The sequence below is a fragment of the Sesamum indicum genome, linkage group LG11, assembly GCF_026168435.1.
Source record: "Sesamum indicum cultivar Baizhima isolate 11 linkage group LG11, ASM2616843v1, whole genome shotgun sequence".
In the NCBI taxonomy this organism is placed as follows: Eukaryota; Viridiplantae; Streptophyta; class Magnoliopsida; order Lamiales; family Pedaliaceae; genus Sesamum; species Sesamum indicum.
Genome location: NC_142667.1, coordinates 11371095 through 11390630, shown reverse-complemented (window position 1 = coordinate 11390630; position 19536 = coordinate 11371095). Strand labels below are relative to the sequence as shown.

The 19536-nt window shown below is 35.7% G+C and overlaps 3 protein-coding genes across 6 annotated transcripts; 2 read left to right on the top strand and 1 right to left on the bottom strand.

Annotated features, from left to right (window-relative positions):
- On the top strand, positions 1 to 8372 carry LOC105173693 (inter-alpha-trypsin inhibitor heavy chain-like protein). 2 transcript variants are annotated; one of them, XM_011095544.3, is made up of 13 exons: positions 1 to 515; positions 961 to 1113; positions 1215 to 1427; positions 1512 to 1601; positions 1828 to 1944; positions 2155 to 2424; positions 3374 to 3530; positions 4309 to 4383; positions 5259 to 5359; positions 5613 to 5783; positions 6377 to 6451; positions 6861 to 6968; positions 7776 to 8372. In XM_011095544.3, exons 1-13 carry the CDS (start codon positions 123 to 125, stop codon positions 8121 to 8123), a joined length of 2271 nt encoding a protein of 756 aa, XP_011093846.1. In that variant the 5' UTR covers positions 1 to 122; the 3' UTR covers positions 8124 to 8372. The 2 variants fall into 2 exon arrangements, with proteins under 2 accessions (XP_011093846.1, XP_011093845.1); XM_011095543.3 differs by having other exon boundaries at positions 7770 to 8372.
- Positions 8373 to 12950: 4578 nt separating this feature from the next.
- On the top strand, positions 12951 to 15717 carry LOC105173691 (protein DEEPER ROOTING 1). Of its 3 annotated transcripts, none has more exons than XM_011095541.3 (6): positions 12951 to 13247; positions 13340 to 13415; positions 14183 to 14712; positions 14825 to 14981; positions 15143 to 15192; positions 15299 to 15717. In XM_011095541.3, the coding sequence occupies exons 1-5, from the start codon at positions 13242 to 13244 to the stop codon at positions 15160 to 15162; spliced, it is 789 nt and encodes a 262-aa protein (XP_011093843.1). In that variant the 5' UTR covers positions 12951 to 13241; the 3' UTR covers positions 15163 to 15192; positions 15299 to 15717. The 3 variants fall into 3 exon arrangements, with proteins under 3 accessions (XP_011093843.1, XP_011093844.1, XP_011093842.1); XM_011095542.3 differs by having other exon boundaries at positions 15288 to 15717; XM_011095540.3 differs by having other exon boundaries at positions 15143 to 15717.
- Positions 15718 to 16036: 319 nt separating this feature from the next.
- Positions 16037 to 19536, bottom strand: LOC105173690 (ubiquinone biosynthesis COQ9-like protein). Its single transcript, XM_011095538.3, has 6 exons — positions 19135 to 19536; positions 18520 to 18627; positions 17676 to 17837; positions 17424 to 17595; positions 16997 to 17070; positions 16037 to 16328 (listed from the first exon to the last, which is right to left on the bottom strand). Exons 1-6 carry the CDS (start codon positions 19417 to 19419, stop codon positions 16248 to 16250), a joined length of 882 nt encoding a protein of 293 aa, XP_011093840.1. The 5' UTR covers positions 19420 to 19536; the 3' UTR covers positions 16037 to 16247.

Below are 19536 nucleotides of genomic sequence, written 5' to 3'. Positions count from 1 at the left end.
ATAACCTAAATTGTCGGCTACAGAACTCAAGAACGAACTCTGCTCCACGAGACGGAGACGATCACATTTGTCTGAAATAGGCTGAGTTAGTCTTCCAATTCTCTTACTTATCAATCGTTAATATGGCGGAGGATTTCGAGGCCGCGGTGGAGGAGGGGCTGAACCTCTCCAAGAGGGTGTACTTCGGCAAGGACAGGGCGGTTGCGCCTCCCAAGCCCCTGACGGCTATGGACAGAGCCACCGGCTGCTCCTACCTTCCAACTTCCCCTATGCTGTACGCCGTGATTAGCGATCCGGCTATCGTCGACAATCCGGATAGGCCGAGCTACCAGCCGCACGTGCACGGGAGGTGCGAGCCCCCGGCCTTGATCCCCCTCCAGATGAATGGGGTTTCACTCGAGGTTGATTGCTCTCTGGACACGGCGTTTGTTACGGTGACCGGCACGTGGCGCCTGCACTGCGTCATGAGCAGCCGCAGCTGTGATTGCCGTATCGCGGTTCCCATGGGCGAACAGGTAGCTTCAACTCAAAGTTTTTAAGTTTTATAGTCATATTTTTTTGGAAAAATCCTGTTTTGCTTTTTCCCTGTTAATTCTTGCATGATTTGTATTGAAGTAAATGTATAATGCTGTTCGACCGGACAGGTTAGCTTCAAGAGTGTTAGAGATGTTAAACAGATGCCAACGTAGTGGTTAAGTTTGAAATGAGATGGCTGTTTTCTCTGTGACTTGGATTAGTCAATTGTGTGATATGATACCTATAGGTTGAGCTCCAATCGCTACTGCTCACTTTGTGTGGATTTATCCATCAAAGGAGTTTAGTTTTTCTTCTTGAAAGGCTACAGATAATGTATTTATCCATATTCACAATTCATTTTGTTCTGCTTATCAGTTGCACATATTTTATGTTGTAAATCATTATATGGTTTTACTAGCTGAGGGCATATTATTTGGCTAACAGGGTTCGATTCTAGGTGTGGAGGTTGAGTTACCCAGGAAATCATATTCTACTCAACTAATTAGCGTGGACAATGAAAAAGGTACAGAAAAGGTTCCAAAGGTTGAAGATGGTGGCTTCTTGAAAGCTCATATATTCACTCTTACAATTCCACAGGCAAGTTGTCTTACTTTCTTTTATTCTTGTGTATACTGTTTTTGGGCCATTGGCGGTAACATATTTCACCTTTCGTGAAATGTATCTGATCATCGTTTTAGATTGACGGAGGAACCAACATATCGGTTAAACTTAGATGGTGTCAAAAATTACTCTACTGTGATGGGCAATTCACCTTGAACATTCCATTTAATTTCCCTGAGTATGTAACACCAGCTGCGAAGAAGGTCTCTAAACGGGAAACAATTCAGTTGAATGTTAATGCTGGTCCTGGAACTGAGATTCTATTGAAAACAACTAGTCATCCTTTGAAGGTACGGTTATTTTCAGGCTCTAATGGTTAGTATTGATTAAGTAAGAATGGTTTATTACACTTCTCTTCTTTTTGGAGATATTAGGAGCAACTACGACAAGCAGGAAAATTGGGTTTCTTCTATGACTCTGAAGTTCTTTCATGGTCAAGCAGTGACTTTTTGTTCACGTACAGCGTAAGATTTCATTTGCATACTTTCTGTATATTTTATGAAACACCCAGTCCAAGAAAATAGCAAATCATATATAATTGTTTAAAAGAAACAAAAGGGGAAATGATTTCATGCCTTGAGTTTGAATAATACAGAATAATTATTCTAGAAGTATCAATTGCACTGGAAATACATTTAAATTTGGTGATAAAAGAAACTGATTTTGTATGTGAATCTTACATGTTTACAGGTATCTTCAAGTCATACTTTTGGTGGTGTACTTTTGAGTCCTCCCCTGGTACATGATGTTGATAATAGAGATATATTCTGTTGCTATCTTTTCCCTGGAAAACAGCAGAGCAGAAAGGTGAATTGATTATCTAGTCAACTCATGATTATTATAAAATTCCAAAAGTTTCTTGTACTTGCAGCTAGCATGACTTGTACTGAGAACAAATGCATTGTGATCCTTATCAATCTCACATATACTGGTTTTCTGCCATTGTCTAAGCATTCTACAGTTCGTTTTCTGCTTTGAACTTAATATTGACTGAATTTTGTTTAATATCTCGTAAAGGCTTTTAGGAGGGAAGTGGTGTTTGCTGTTGATATAAGTGGAAGCATGAGCGGCAAACTGCTTGAAGATACCAAGACTGCTCTCTTTACCGCCCTGGCCAAGCTTGATCCTGAAGACTTGTTTAATGTAATTGCATTCAATGATGGAACTTTACTATTTTCCTCATCTCTGGAGCGAGCAACTGCAGGAGCTATTGAACATGTAACTCAATGGATTAATACGAATTTTGTAGCTGGTGGTGGCACAAATATTCTGCTTCCTCTGAATCAGGTTTTTTCATTCTTCTGCAACTTTATTTTATCCTCTTTGTATCATTTATCTTCTCACTAACTAACAAGACCGACCCTTGAAACTTTACTTTTTGGTTCTAATTTGAGCTCAAACAATGCCTGTTCATCCTCGTGCATTGATGACCTGGAAGTGATACTCAGTAAATGTGCGGTGATATAACTTACATGTGATGAATAACAAAGCATTGATATCTTTGGATGTTGATGCCATGAGAAATCTAGGCATGCTGACTGCTGATTATATTTCCTATGCTGCTGCATAAACTTGGGTTATGGAAGAGAATGCATTATTTGCATCCATTTTATTCTAAGCATGTTCCTATATAATTATGTAATTAAATAATAGCAGCATATCTTTGTAGCCTGCAGCAGCACATTGCCAGTGATACTGCTGAAGGGAAATTCATCTAATTTGTATTCACACTCATTTAAAAATGTATGGATATGACTAGGTAAATGATACGCTTGTCAATGCCATTGGATGTTTGAAAAGTTAATGTTTTTAAAGTGAAACATGCAAACAAATTTTTGGCTTCCTGCAGCTTCATTGAAATTGGATGGTTGCAAAACACTAGTTTAATCTTCAGTAAATGGTTGGCCTGCTGATTTTTTTAGCTGCGTTTGCTTATCCCAGATGTTCCAGTTACTGATTGAAGGAGTGCTTGCTTTATGTTGCTTCAGCATTTTAAAATTCTACTGGTTAATAACCCATATCTCTTGTATCTATTGGCTTGCAGAAAAGATGTTAAATGATGCATGTGAAAATGCTTTTGGAAAGGAAACAAGTCATGAAATTTGTGGGATATAGTCATTTTTCTAAAATTCCAATTATGAAAAGCTGTTGGTTAAATTATTTACTCTTCTTCTTAATGAGAATATGGAAATTATTTTATGGCAACTATAACCGAAGCTCTGTTTACTTTTTTCAGGCCTTTGAGATGTTATCTGATAGATGCAACTCAATCCCAGTCATTTTTCTCATTACTGATGGGTCTGTCGAAGATGAGAGAAATATTTGTGATACCCTGAAACACCAGTTAGGAAAAAAAGAGAAGATTCGTCCGAGAATATACACATTGGGCATAGGTATGTAATTTTATACTCGTCTACTTGTAATGGCAACTCCAGCGCAACCTACTCAATTTTTTTGTATCCACGCGAGTAGTTAAATAGTAGGAAGAGTCTGATAGTTCCATAAGTAGACAAAGAAAGGATGCTGTTCAGAAAAGCTCAGCTAGGAATGTGGATTTCTTAAATAAGCAGTGTGATGCCAGCTTCCTTTTTCTGCTGATAATTGACATCCGACATTATACCCTGAATTTCCTACATGCCAAAAATCTTTCTTCAGAACAAGCCGCCAATCTGCGTGATGTAACTAGTGCTTTGCATATCTTTTACTTGCTTCCTTGCACATGTAAGGGCTACTTTCGAGGTTTCTTCCTTTTCAGGTCATCAGCTCATAGAATAGCATCTGTAAGCTTCAGTTGTCACAGAGAAAGTCACCTGTTAGGTTCATGCTACCCGAAATTTGCCTTAAGTGGAAAAAGGGGGAACTAAATTATAGAAGACTTGTATTTCTCTATATTAATACAAAAAAAGCAGACGACAATCACCAGTTTGGCTATTCCAAGATGGTGAGTAATGTTCTCTTAGGTTGTAGATGCGTACAATCTTGAGAATGACATCGCTGGTGATTTTTATTTTGTCTTTTAGTATTCACATAGTGTTAGATTTGTGCGTGATGCACTGTGTTGACAGTACGAATTTGCCATTTCTTACAGCCTTATATTTTGAATTTCTCATTGTTGCTTTCATGGCATTGCTTTACTTGCCATGTGGTTAACTAGTGATCTAAAAATGCTAGGTACGTTCTGTAATCATTATTTTCTTCGGATGCTTGCAATAATTGGCCGGGGGCATCATGATGCTGCTAGTGTGGGTAAGTTTTCCTTCTTTTCTGTGAATGTATTCAAAATTCTTCTTCCTGTAAAACGCAGATGCATTGAAATAGTATGCTTGAAATGTTCCAAGTCTTGTTCTCTTCGAGCTGTAGGTAGAACTGCCTTTGTAATTCATAAAATCTATCATGGCATATTCTGCTTTGGGTCAAACCAAACTAAATCAGCCAGGAGTGGCATGGGGAAGTGTCCTTAACAATCTTTAATGAAGTGGTTGATTATGCTTTCACCAACTTCTTTTTTCCCAATAAGAACCTGAAATCTTACTACTACCTTTTGAGAGCTTAGAGATGGTACATTTGTTTATGTGGTCTCTAGATGTGGGATGATACATGGGCGAAGAATTAGCATTGGAGTTTGCATTTCTGGCAGGTCTAGACATAAGCATTCAAGGATTCTAAAATGCTAGCAGACATTGACACTATCCAAAAGAATTTCCTAGATTGAATTACAATGTATTGACTTTGAAGAGACATATACTTATATTACTTCAACCATAGAATAGGAGGATATAAAAACCGAGATGCATATATACAGGTTCTTATGTCACTCCAGAAACATCAAAGCCAAAGAAATCAAGTTAAGGACATCTACCAGCTTGGCCTTTATTCTAAATTCCTAAATGGTGGACAAAGTATTTCAAAAAAAGAATCTACACAGAATGAGAGCTGAATATGAGTTTTGGTATTGTTTAACTTACTTAAGGGTGTGTTCTACATGTGCTACTGTCATGTGTACATTCAGTTTCTATAGGAATTAGTGAAGCAACAAATAAATGCTAATCATCTTTCTGACTGTGGAGATAATTGTCTCAGGCAATCTAAGGCCTTTTCTAATTTGTTCCGTGGTTTGGCAGATTCTATTGAGGATCGAATGAAAGGACTATTTGCGAGAGCATCATCTATTGTTCTTGTAGATATTGCTTTTCAGAATCTTGATGACCTTGATGACCTTGAGGTACCTTTTACTTATCTTCAGTTCCATATTTTCAAAATGTTGTTAAAATTGAAAATCCTCTCTGTTCCACTGGCCCTTACAGTGCTGAGAGTCATGTCTAATTTATGCTGCAGAGAGTGACAAACTTTTATCATATGAAATGCAGCTGTTAAGATTCCTAGTTTTTATCTTTGTTGTGACTGTAGTATGTTAGTATTGCCTCATCACTTCCCAAGTCCGCAGATTTTTAACAAAGAGTTGATGTTTGTGTTAGGTATTTCCTTCTCAAATTCCAGACCTTTCATCTGAAAGCCCCTTGATTGTGTCAGGAAGATATCGTGGAACATTTCCGGAGACCCTTAAAATTAATGGTGTACTTGCAGATATTAGCAATTTTCCTCTAGACCTGAAGGTGCACGAGGCAAAGGAGATGCCCATTGACAAGGTGATAGTTATTTCGTACATAAATTCTGTTAAGGATGTGAAGCCTTCTCTCTTTTCTGTACAATAATATGATTGCTATAATCTTTTCTGTTTGTGCTGGGTGGATACTTGTTGGTTATGCAGTTCTGATATCGAACGGAATATGCAGTGAAAGAAAGAAGTCTAGCCGTTTTCTTTCCAAGTTGACCCTGATTCAGCATTGGAATTTCATTAACTTTTCCCCGTAAACCAAGTAGTTCTAGATGTAATTGCCCTCTCTAATAGAAGACCTTTAGATGATAAGAGCCCTTTCCAGAAAAATTGCTCATATATTTCTTTATTGGCTGCTACTTGCCCCTGTTTGGCATGCTATTTAACTTTTACCAAGAATTTAACAATCCTTTAGAGCGGAAATGTAGTTTGTGTTCCAAACACTACATCTAAGGTTAAATCAGTTCAAGTATGGGGAGTTCAGTTTTCATTATCATTGCCCGATCTTCTTTTAATAGAGGACAAGTTATTTATTTGTTTTGATCTTCGTACTTAACTTTTTTCCTGGCCTTTTGGAGCCAATCTTATGACATTTTTCATTTGGTTGCTTTCGTATCATCACAGATAGTAGTCAAGCATCAGATTGAACAACTTACGGCTCAGGCCTGGTACACAGAAAATCAGGAGCTCAAGGAGAAGGTCATTTCAATTTTCTGCTAATTTTGAAAAAGTTTGAACTATCAAGGCTAATAATCATACAATATACAGACACTATAGGCATCTACTCTCCATCTTTGAGAATTCATTTACTTTTGAAAAATGTAGAAATTGTCATTTGGTGAACAATAATTATCCCCAATAACTAGTTGCATGAGATCTTGCAATCTTGCTGCATGCTGGTATATACTGTATATATTTATTACCTGGTAGATTTTCATGTGAAACACATGTCATCTAGATCTCTACCCCTCGACTCCTCTTCCAAAAAGTTCGATCAACCTGTTTACCTCTCTTTGGTCCCCATCCACTAGAATTAGAATCCAAAATGAAAACATTATGTTGCCCTAGAAGATTTTAGACACTGATGACTGTGCTTCTTTATTTGCAGATAGCAAAGATGAGTGTCCAAAATGCGATCATCTCTGAATATACAAACATGGTTTTGCTTGAGACTGATAAAGGGAAAATAAATGCTGATTCAGCGGTTGTTAAAAAGGTTTGTGTTATCTGCATCCTTGAATCTGAGGATGCAAAATTATCTTTATGAGGGGGGGAAATTCCCAGAATTTATGAGCTTTCTAGTCAATCTAGTTCTCAGCATGGTACTTTATATGCATGATGAAATTTTTACTGTTAGTTTGTCGTAAGTTCTCTCTATCCCGAAGTCAGGACTAAGCTCTAGTTAGCTTCCTTTGGCTGTGGCTATTTCTGATACCTTTTCATGGAAACACTTTAGGTGGTTGAGTTAGCTAACTGTGAGGGGCGGTGTTGATGAGCTAACTGCTGCATATGTACTTGAAAGAGTCTAGTCTCTGACATTTTGATTGAGAAAGACAATTCTGAAGAACTTTGCTTCTTTCATTGAATAGCATCATCCATGTCCTAATATTTTTACTGTTGGGTAATTGGATTGTGCACTCAAAATCTATTACGGTTCCTTTGCAAATGCAGTTCCTTTTTTGATAGCCTTTGTGAGATAATAAAAGAGGTCCATGCCACAGGGGAAAAAAATAAAACCTGAGTGCTTTGAGGAACCTGTAGAAGAAAAAACTGAGTTTAGGGATGCAATTTAGGCTTCAACTGTAGCCCCCCAGACAAATATGCTTCTGACGAGGACAAATCTCTTTGAAAACTCGCAAACTATGTCGCTGACATCATGTCTATTTTCTGCAAATCTTGGTGATATTTTTCAGTTGGATTTTGCAGATTTAAGGATCGCCTTAGAATTACTTTGTCACAATGTATCATTTGCTTTCTACTGGACAATGTGGCTATCCTGGTTCTAATTATTGTATAGTTGCAGGTCTCCGGCAAAGGTGATCATCACAAGGCGGAAGATCCTAAACCACAAAAGATAATAATGCTGCCTAATATGGGAATTGGTTTCGGCAATTTAACTGCAACAGCTGAAAACATTCCACCTGGATCCAGCTACACTAGACCCCCTGATGCTGCAGAAGTTTTTGCAAAGGCAGCTTCTGACTGCTGCGCAAGCCTTTGCGGTCGTTGCTGTTGCATGTGCTGTATCCAAACGTGTTCACGGATGAACGACCAATGTGCCATCTTAATCACTCAGTTGTGCGGTGCATTGGCTTGTTTGGGTTGTTACACCTGTTGTGGTGTATGCTGCGGTGGCAGCAATGATGGATGAACAAGAATATATCTGAAATCAAACAAATTTTAGTTGTTATCTCGTGTCACTATATGTAAACCTTGTACATTGGCCGTCTGTCTGTATGCCCATGACCATGACCATGACATCTCCCGGAGCTTTCAAATTTCTTGTGTGCCTGGGAGGTGTCTGTCACAACACAATACTTCTAATGTTTGTATATAAGACCTCACTGTACATTACAGGGTTACAGTTTACAGCCCGTTATTCTTCTGTTCATGAATTGAATTTCCGGAGTAGGTGTGCCAATATATTTTATTTTATTATAATGAAAATTGTTATAAACAGAACTGCTAGACATTATTTTCTACCTCATGGCGTATATAATTTCTATTATTTTTTCCTTACTAAATATTTAAAAACATATAGAAGTTTGTATATATTTTTGATCGATTAATTATAAGCTCATTTTATTAATGCCCCGCACATATAATTAATTCCAAGAAAAATCATAAAAGTTTAATAAAGGGATTCTAATTAATTAGCTGACGTTGACAAAATTAATTCTTAGAAAGTAGAAAAAAAAAACTTATTAAACTTTAATTTCTTTGAATTAATTCTTATGTTTAATAATTTATGTACATATCAAAACTTGAAATATATTATATATATATATATATATACAGCTAATTATAAATCAATTAATTGAGATTTGTGAATGTTAAGTACTCCCCTAAAACCCTAACTACATCGGATTCGTCGATGATGAGGCAGATCGCATGGTACGAGAATGTTCAACTGGACCACAGAATCAAGAAAACCCTAATTAACATCAACTCTTCTTTATTGGTTGTTCAAAATTAACAGACATAATTAATTCATTAATTACTTGATTTAGATTAACGGGACCACCAACTGAATATATGCTCCAAGCAACATATGCTACCTGATCATTGGACTTTTAATTTAATTTCATCATTATTAATTAATTATTTCCATTTCTTGTAATTAAGCATTAATTATTGTTAATTACTCTCTAATCCACCACCATTTGACCACATTTAGAGCATTACATGTAATTGATCACTTTTTTATATTATACACAAATCATGCATATATATAATAAATATAATTATGTGATTAATTTAAATCCGATGGAGAATTTGATCGAAGTTAGAACTTTATAATCCAAATATTATTTAATTGTATAATATTTATAATTTAATTAAAAAAAATTCACAAATCATATCTCTCATGTTGATCAATGTTATATCTCATTACTATAGGAAAAAAATGCAAGTAATCTTTATGATATTGTAAATGAGTTAATTACCCTCATATGAAAAAATAATTAGCAATTTTACCTCCCTGTATTTTTTATAATACAATAATTTACCTCCATATATTTTTTAAAATGAAACAATGTACCTACCTCCTTAGACAAGAAGGTAAATTGTTTCGTTTTAAAAAGTGTAAAAGGTATATTACTATTTTTTTTATAGGAGGGTAATTTGCTCATTATAATATCACATGAATAAATTGCTATTCACCCCATTAGTATATATATATTCCTTTTTTATTTTATAAATGAGACAAGAAGAATGATTACATATGTGGAAAAGAGTGTATTATTTTTAAAATTAGGGTTTGTTGGGATGTATGCAAATATTGAGAACATTTGCATGGGTAGAAGAGAAGGGGAAGATGGAGCAAGCAAATGAAGTTGAGTAGAAAAAGCGGTTAAAGGGCTCTGATTTTCTTGAACTAATTACCAAGTCTCCTCGGAGACAATTAATTATTAAACTAAGTGGATGTATATGGTGTTGCAATGATCTTCCGAATCGAGCATGGAGGTTTGTTCTACCAACACACGTGTTGCTGCAGTAGTGTACGATCAACGTCCATGGTCGAATCTTGGTTTGACACGATGGGGCCTCCGGCAGCCCAATGACAACTTGCAGAATCTGTTGCCCAGGAATTTTTATTAGAGAAAAACGGGGACGGACAAGTTCACGTGCATGGCGAAAATGCTGTAGGGCAGAAGCATGCATGGATTCTAGGGATATTCACGAGATAGCCATATACATATTTGTCTTGGAGAAGACATGGGCTTATGGAGTTGTTGCTTTACACCTAATTATGTTAAAGTTGTTGAATCTATATATGTATGTCATTTTCCTTTTGTAAATATTGATGATGAGGTTCTGGCATGGGGATATATATATATATATATATATATGTTTATATTATTATGGGATTCTTCAAAATGGAATAGGGTTTGGAGGGTTTTGTTTGAAGTGATATTGCATGTTGAGATGTGCATGTATGTATGTGTTTTTAAACATGTGAATGCCTTGTGATGTAGACCCAATTAAGAGTACTACGTACTTAGTGCGTGTGTGGTTCCAGGTTCTGCATTAATTCTTACATATGTTGTAAGAAGATATGTAAAGAAGAATGTGTGGTTGATGTATATATATATATAGTTACTTTTGTCCTATTAATTAGACACCACGAATTTAATATGATGTACGATGTTTGATATATATGTGATGAATGTAATATGTACTTTTATAGTGGATTGGATTCTTTTTTTTTTTATTTCAAATCATGTTGCATGGTTCTATTTAATATGTATATGATATGTGTGTAAAGATTATGTTATTTGTTTTATTTAAGAACAAATTTTATGCATATGGTGACGTGTATATATTAGATGAAATAGAAGATGTCCAATCCTGATCCCGTTTTTGTATTACGTTTATGAGCTTATTGGGCACGAGGAATGTCCATAGAGTCATTATCTGTTTGAACCCATATCCTTTAAGATCATAGAGCCTCAACTTGTATTTATTCACAACATCAATTATTCAACCCTCTCTCTCTTACACAGACGCATATATGCACATATAACACACACTATCTCATGTAAAGAGAAATAACTTTAGAATGCAACTCACGAGTTCTTCAGAGTACAATTATTTTATTGTATATTTTCGGACTTATAAATGCCATGTTCAACGCATATATGACATTGCATGGGTTGATTTCTTTTTAAGTGTCCAATATGCATTATAGATAGTTAGATAATTGATTAAATGCCCCTCGTAACAATCCATTAATTGTAGGGGGTTTATTTGTAAGTTTTCAAAAAATAAAGGAATATTTACAAGTATGTCAAATTTTAGAAAAAATTATTATAATTTACCTTTTAAATTATAATTTTCAATTTTTTTTTAAAAAAATACATAAATAACTCGTTCGTGCAATATAAAAGTGTAATAAAAAATCCGAACCAAATTATGGAGGGTTGGGAGAGCAGTGGAAGGGACATATCCCACTGAAAAACATATATATCCCAACTCAGCCCATCTCCACCCATACCTTATAATGCAGGCAGCCAAATTAAGGTGGTTTTCAGCCTTTGGTTTCTTGCAGTTTTAGTACAGACACACATACGCCTAATGTACATACCTTATTTCCCCTTTGTCCTTCCAACAAAAACATCATCACCTTTGATTTTCAGATAACCTTTGCCAATAAATTAGGACAAAAACACACCTTACCAAAATCAATTTTGCTCATGATTTTAGGTTTAATTGTTTCCTTTGACAGGGTGAGGGGGGCTGTACCTTGGTGCCATCCTTTCAAAATCTGTGCTCCTTTGAGGCTTTTGATGGTCGACTCAAAAATTTATTATTTCTCTTACCAATAAATTAATCTTATGAAAAAATTATAATTTCCGTCCTGTAATTTAAGATAGACAATTTTGGTCATGTATGAATTAATTTTAATAATTTAATCTTATAACTTTAAAATTTTGATAATTTCGGACCCATCCGGCTAGAAAGTCCCAATTGTAAAGATCATGTGCAGGGCACATGCGTTTTTCAAGCAAAAAAGGACCAAAAATTTCAAATTTCAAAGTTATAAAAATTGCGAAAATCAATTTGTGACCGGCCAAAATTATCACTCTTTAAGTTACATGACGAAAATTACAATTTTCTATAATATTATAATATTGTTTCAAGCTTGTATGTAGAGCTCTTTACATCTTGAGTATATATGACTACGTTCTAATAGAATATTTGCTAACGTTTAAAATAAATATTTATCAGTTAGTTATTAAAATAAATTGAAACAAATAGTTTTTAATTACACCTTCCAATTTTAAATTAAAATTTATCTGACCTCAATTTTATGATGAACCACCATTTTTTTTATTTATCAATAGATAAAATAAAATTAATGATAAACTTCAACGAGCCCTCTTAAAATTCTTTGAAAATCACACTTAAATTTCCTTAAGAATATGAAACATATTTTTCTTCAAAAAAAAATTGAATTATACTGACACCCTCTCTGATAATTTCTTATTACAACTATACTTTTTTTGTTATGGTTTAAACGAAAAACGTTGTCCTTAATAATAATTAAAAAAAAAAAGAATACATATACTTCTAATTTTAAGTCTCATTATGCATTTTGCATAAACTATTGATAATATAACTCGTTTTTCATTCATCGCCAGAAACTTTTTATCCATTAAGAATAATTTGGAACAATATATTATTACAATTATACTTTTTTGACTTTATATATATATGTTACTAGGATTTTGTTAATAAATAATATAAAATGGATTAAAATTTTTACTGTCAGTATTTCCTATCTAAATCTTAATAAAAAGAAATATACATTTATAAATCGATAGTTTTTGGAAAGAGTTTAAATATAATTTCAAAAACTTGTTAAAGAAAAGAGTAATTTCATATTTTTTAAAAGTGTTATTAACGTTTTTATATATATGTTATTTGATATTATTTATGTAATTAAAACTGTGTTTTTGAGTGAAACAGCAGCAGCAGTGGGAGTAAGTACGTAGCCAGCAAGAGAGAGAGAGAGAAGAAAAGGCGGCAGGAGAGACTGTTTTGGAACTTGAACCACTGAATACCACCAGCTTACCTGTGAAACTTCTCCACCCCACCCCACCTCATTTCCTTGTCTATATATGCCTTCTGAACCTCATTTCCTGATGGTTGTGGGATTTGTATCAGATTGGTGGCCGTAATCCCTCCAACCCCCCATCCTTTTTTCCACCAATATTTCAGTTCAGAAATTCGGATTCTGGCAACACTTTTGTGCCCACAATTACAAATGAAGGTAATAATACCTCATCCTTTCCCCATTTAGTTATACCTGGTGTGTGTATTGGAGTTTGATGTGTTGTAGTTTATGACTCTCTGTTGATTTAGATCTTTAATTGGATGCGAAACAAACGTAATGCCAAGGAGAGTAGCAATCACAGCTCAAATCCACAATCAGTGCCGAGTAAGTCTCTGTTTATTTGCTCTTCTACGTACAATTCAGTGCCATCGTGTTTTTCAGTGTATGTATCTGTATACGTGTGAAAGTCTTGGTAAAGATTTATAGAGTGTTTGGATGAGCTTACAAGCTTTCAAATATCTCATAATGGTTAAGAACTTATAAGTTGTTTTAAGGTGTTTGGTAAGTTTTTTAAACATTGAATTTGTGGGAGAAAAATAATATGTCAGGAGCTTATAAGCTTTCACAGAAATAAGAAGATTTTAATGAGTTATTGTAAGTTTTATCATATTAATTATAATTATCATTAATGACTTCTTATAAATTCTATAATTATTTGATGATTTATCTGAATATTTTAAAAGGAAACTAAGATCTAAAAATCTTAGGAGCTCCAAAAAGCATCATGAGTTTATTACATAAGTTTAACGGAACACTCTCTTAATCGTTTTTCTGTTCTGCAAATATGAAACCTTAGTGAAAACTTATTTTCAAATTGGCTATGTTCCTTGTCCGGAGACATGATTAATTTTCATATCAAACCATATCCGTCGAAGTTTCAAACATATAATGGTGGAGTTCTTATCATACTTTATCACTATTGCTCCAGTACTATATTATATCTGAAAGCCAAGTAGAAATTTTAACTCTTGACCGCATAGATGCCTGCATTTACCTGTTGATATGGTTTTACCAATAGATGCCTGCAATTTAATTCTAAGCGAGGAAAGACTGAATAATACGTACGTTCTCGACTCTCACCATCTGAACAGATCATATAATGCACCAACACTGCAAAGAAGAATTCTCTGATTGGCCAAATGGTTTACTTACAATTGGGACATTCGGAAATAACAATCTGAAACATTCAGACAAGTGCAGCGTCCAAGGGCCATTACACTCCGGTCAAGATCATCTTGAACAGAAGGACTTGGAAGAAGTTGACAAAGAGTTGATACGGTTACTGAATAAGCATATTTCTCTTTATTCTAGTTTATCAGACGAATCAGAAAAGCATAATAATCTGTCAGTAGAGAAATTCTTGGACTGCTTGAAGGAAGATGAGAAAAAGGCCGGCGAGTTGATGTCAGAAAATAAAGACGCACGTCTCCAGAGGAGCACCAGTTTAGTCCAAAGGGCAGGGAAAGATATTCGGTTGGATAACAAAACAAAAGGCATCAGCAAGAAATCATTGTCGTTTCTCCTCAAGAAGGCATTTGTGTGCAGAGGAGGATTCGTGCCAAATCCCATGTTAAGGGATCCACTTCCAGATCCTAAATTGGATAACTCAAGAATGGAGAAGGTTTGAGTTTACATGCTAGCATTTAGCACAGAAAACGACTAACTTATGTTCAATTCTAGATAGTAAACTATATGTACAAGTTTAAGGGATGTGTGTTTTCTGTTTACTGCAGATATTGAGGGCTATGCTGCACAAAAAGATATATCCTCAAAAGCATACTCCGAGGACTGCTTCAAAGAAATACTTGGACATGGCTGAGACTGATAGTGATGAGGAACAGTGTGAAGAGGCCAGCCGTAGAAGTAAATGGGTCAAAACAGACTCGGAATGTGAGTGTGCAGCATACATTATTCTTCTCAACATTTGCAGCTACATAAAAAATAAATAAATAAAAAATAAAAAATTATACTTCTATTTATGCATAAAATTTGCATGCACGGGATTACAAAACTTTGATGTATGTTAAATATGTGAATTTTTCTGATTGCAGATATTGTTCTAGAGATATGATTTGTTTTCTCCACCAGCTATGAATTCAGGGTAATGGCATACTTCAAACCCATTTGGAGGTTTATGTCTTATTATAGGTATTGTTCTCCATTGGTGTAGGCATCTACTGACCAAGCACATATTAGGAAAAATACAGGTATTCAGGAGGAATAACTTGCAATTCAAGATATCGAGTGATTTGACGATGAGAACATTTGTCGTCTCTTCCTTTGATTGGATTGGCGGTACAAGGCCAAACGGAGCTATAGTCTAAATGTTAATTTGAGGATCAATAACACTGTTTGGAGGGAATTGGGCATGTTTTTGCCATGGCTTCTTGTGCATGCAGCACAATAAACTCTCATTTTGCCATGGTTGGGAGATCATTTGTATGTAATTCTTCAAATTTCTTCTTGAGATATATTATTTGGAGATAAAAAGGGGCATACATACAAGTTTAGTTCTCAACTTATTTTGCTTTATCCTTTGTTTCTTTGCTTTATTTTTCTCCGACCGTATGTATGTTGATATTTTAACATGGATGACTGAAATCTTGTCTGCAAGATGCAAGACAGATATGCATCTCTGTTCTTCAGCATCTACATATACCATTCAAGCACTCGTATAGAGACTTTTCAGTGTCACTGCACAAAGTTTTCTATAGCTGAGGGGATCAACCCACATTGACAAGTTTCATGGCATCGTAAAATACTGAACCAATCCACCATTGTTGTGATCATTCAGCCAGGCATGTAACACATAGACTGAATGTGAAGACGTGCTTCTTTAAAGTACCTCATGAACTTCCAGTATTCCATTGAATAAAACATTCACAATTCCAATCACAGTGTATCCTGTAATAGGAAGTAAAATAACAGTTACCAGGAACAAGGGATAAACCTATCAGAAATCGACCTTTTCCAGAGTCGAATAGGTGTCTTTGCAGATATTCTTATTGATATGTACAATGAACCCCCTTCAAATGGAAGAGGAGAATTCTTGTATCAGAAAACAAAAAGAACTTGATATTCCACTATTTGACCAACTAAAAAAGAAGGTAAAAAATACAACAGCAATAAACTTCTTATTATTATCCTTCCAAATATTCAACCCTGAAAAAGTCTCTTCACAAGTCCTTGCACAGAACCTCCCATCCCTGCTCCCACTGCTTCAGCCAAATACTTTGCCTGCAAATTTCATGTCTCATAAGCTTTAATGAATATATTTAAGCAATGAAACCCAAAGTGGCAAAAGTAAGAATCTTATATGGCTTATTACCTTACAGCTTGCCTTAGCTGTTAGTATATGTCAGGCTTCCAGTTTCCTTTCTATTTTTTTTTTTTTTTCCTTTGAGAAGTAAACATGGAATGCAAATTCATTTTGAGGCTAAGAAAGTTAATTCATACTTTCTCTCACAAGTCCTCCTTGCAAAAGTAATAAAGCACACACCCAAATTTGTCCAGGAAAAGTTGCAAATAATTCCATCATATACCAAGATTCCTGACTTACAAAATATAGAACGGAAGGATGGAGAAGGACAACAAAAATACAACCATTTCGATGAAATTTAGAGCTTATTTTCTATAAAACACACAAGAATGCAGCCAATTACCTTTAGCCCGTTGTTAATGTTTACAAGTAACATGACGTGATCCTTATTAAGGAATTTAAATTACGGAATTCTGTTTTTTTTTTTTCACTATGATATTATGGCACTGATGTGTATGCATATATATGTTGATGTTGACACAAAACCAGAATAGAGGGTAAAAACAGATGGAAACAGAAGACATATGCAAAAGATAAGAAATTCTTTAAATGATTAAATCACTCAGTTTAAAGGACGACAGCTTACCTCTTTAACTGTCTTTTGTAAATCAAAAGCATCACTAACTCTTTCATCCAAGAATGCCCATGTATCCTGAAAATCTATCAACAGAAAACAGGCAAATTGAAAGAGGTTAAGTGGATACAATATTTTCATTTCCGGATTAAGGACATTCTAATTTCAGGTAGACAGGTTGCGAATGCATTACACAGTAAACCAGAATTGTAGACACTAAGGACACAGAAAAGTAAGGAATCAGCCTGAATATGTCCTTGAGGTGTTAAACACAAATTAGACAAACAAGAAAGCCAATGTCAAATTCATACAAAGGCAAGAAATCAGACCGTTCAGGTGCTTTAGATCGACACTGCAACGGCCAGAAGCTGCAAAAGCGAGTATGACTAGGACCTAGCATGTGATACAAGGTTACAAAGACACAAAGGCAGTTACGAACCTGGGGAAGTATCAGCTAGCATGTATAGTTCAGATGTAGAGTATATTCCACCAAGGACTGTGCGCTTCACATACCAATCCATATCAGTGGCCTCATCACCAGCAGCATGCCAAATTTCATCAACAAGCATTGCTCTTTGCTTGAAGCTTGTTGAAATATTCAAAGGTTGCGCCTACAATTTATCATAATGAAAATTTATTTGGCAACGAACCTAGCTAATAAATCTGATGAACATGTCATAAAAGGGTTTACCTGTATGCTAAGTGCTTGGGGCCACTTTGAAATGTAGGGAGCCTGCATTTCTAATCGAATTCTGACAAGCTTGGCCACACGCTGACTAGGAATTAAGCTTTTCAAATCCTCTTTCATGTCAATTATGTCAATCAACCTTTGCAGACAATCATCCATGAAAAACTGAACCCAACAAATCAAGAAATGGATGAAAGAGCATTACAAAAGCCTAGTTACAGGTGGCATAAATCAACTACATAATGCTAAAGGAATGATTATTTACTCAACAAACTAATGACTTACAAGAATTGAGTAAGAAAACAGAAATCCAAGAAAACAAGGGCCAATGCCATTGACATAGCAGAATTTGCACATACTAAATACATATTCAATATTTCAAATTGCAATGACCTTTGATCAACAGATAACCAAAAGTAGCGGTCATAAAGCTTCTTGACCAATTGATGCTGTCTAATATTCATCTGCCGAAGGATAAGCCAATGCATATAAAACGACATAGAAAAACTGTCATGTTGAGAAAAGTATAACCGTTTAGAACATCCAAATACAAATCAAATAGCTTGCAGAAAATAAATGCACAGATCCCCACCTCTTTGTTTTCAAGAATATCAGTACAAATTAGAAGTAGAAAAGAAAAAGCCAAGGATTTTGAGTCCCTATATCAATGCGTGGTTCTGATTCGTTTACCAACTAGTAATTTGATAACTTGGGCTTGCTAATTAAACAAGTCAGCTGAGTTGGTAATGCAAAATGAAAGATAGTCCAATATTCTCTGATCGAAAGTTTGGTTTGTGTTATCATAATACCTATAAAGCAAAACAAGGACAAAGGTGAACATTCATACCTCTACAAGTGCAGCTTCTTTTCGAGGAAAAGATCCAACAATAGATGGAGATACACCAACCTCCCTTGCTCCAGCGATCATGGAGGCCTCACCCCATCCTAATCTAATCTGGCGAATGAAATTCGACAACCAAGCAGTAAGCGGCTCCAGTCTACTTTGGCTAAATCAAACATCAGGAAGATTTAAATAAAAATTCATCCCCCACCCTCACTCACATTCCCAACAAAATGAAAAGGATAGGTTAAATTTGATTTAACAGTAGCATGAACCCAAACTTTTTTCATGGTGTATCAAGTATTTAGAAAATAGCTTCTATGAGCCCCAAAAGCGGATGGACATCAGAACGTATTTAGAATGTTCTGATGGAATACAAATGAGAGTGGAAGTAGAATTGAAAATAGTTCCACCTGATTCGAGTTCGTTTATCCCCAACCGGATTAAAAAGTTCCAAATCCACAGTATCACTATTCACCATTATTACGTACAGAATAACAAATCCTTATACATTCAGAACTAATAACCTCGCACAAAAGCGAACGTGCATATGATTTCAATGCAATTACCAATTAAAAGGGGGGGGGGGGCAGGCAGGAGAAGATATGGGGAAGAACGGACCACGTGGCGGAGGGAGGCCTGAAGAACACGCGCCTGTTCTTCCTGCCAGTGAGCTTTGGGGCGAGCCGTGGCTCTAGGCTTCCCCCCTTCACTAGATGACGACGAACTGGAAGAGCCGAACTGGTGCGGCTTGTGATTTAGAGGTTTGTCAGAGGCAGCGGAGGGCGAAAACGCCGCGGAATGAATGATTGGAGCTGAGCAGCGAATAGGAGATGGTTGGCCTGCATAGTGACCGGCGGACCGGCACAACGCCGGCAGTAGCCTTCTGGCCGGCGATCGATACATTCTGACGAAACCGAGCTATAGTAGTAGTAGGGTTGGGTGCAGAGTTTGGAGTGATCAGTAGCCACGTCCCCACTTCTCACTTCTGCCTTCTAATTCTTAATTTCACACCGAACTTGT

Bases quoted from the DNA above. Each gene is read 5' to 3' on its own strand.
- LOC105173691 (XM_011095541.3), top strand. The intron at 13,416-14,182 runs GTAAGTCTCTGT...CCATCTGAACAG, and splicing joins AAATCCACAATCAGTGCCGA to ATCATATAATGCACCAACAC. The intron at 14,713-14,824 runs GTTTGAGTTTAC...TGTTTACTGCAG, and splicing joins ATAACTCAAGAATGGAGAAG to ATATTGAGGGCTATGCTGCA.
- LOC105173693 (XM_011095543.3), top strand. From the start codon at position 123: ATGGCGGAGGATTTCGAGGCCGCGGTGGAGGAGGGGCTGAACCTCTCC. The intron at 1,114-1,214 runs GCAAGTTGTCTT...TCATCGTTTTAG, and splicing joins TCACTCTTACAATTCCACAG to ATTGACGGAGGAACCAACAT. The intron at 1,945-2,154 runs GTGAATTGATTA...TATCTCGTAAAG, and splicing joins GAAAACAGCAGAGCAGAAAG to GCTTTTAGGAGGGAAGTGGT.
- LOC105173690 (XM_011095538.3), bottom strand. From the start codon at position 19,419: ATGTATCGATCGCCGGCCAGAAGGCTACTGCCGGCGTTGTGCCGGTCC. The intron at 18,628-19,134 runs GTCCGTTCTTCC...TTCATTCGCCAG, and splicing joins AGGCCTCCCTCCGCCACGTG to ATTAGATTAGGATGGGGTGA. The intron at 17,071-17,423 runs GTTCGTAACTGC...TTCTGTTGATAG, and splicing joins GCTAGCTGATACTTCCCCAG to ATTTTCAGGATACATGGGCA.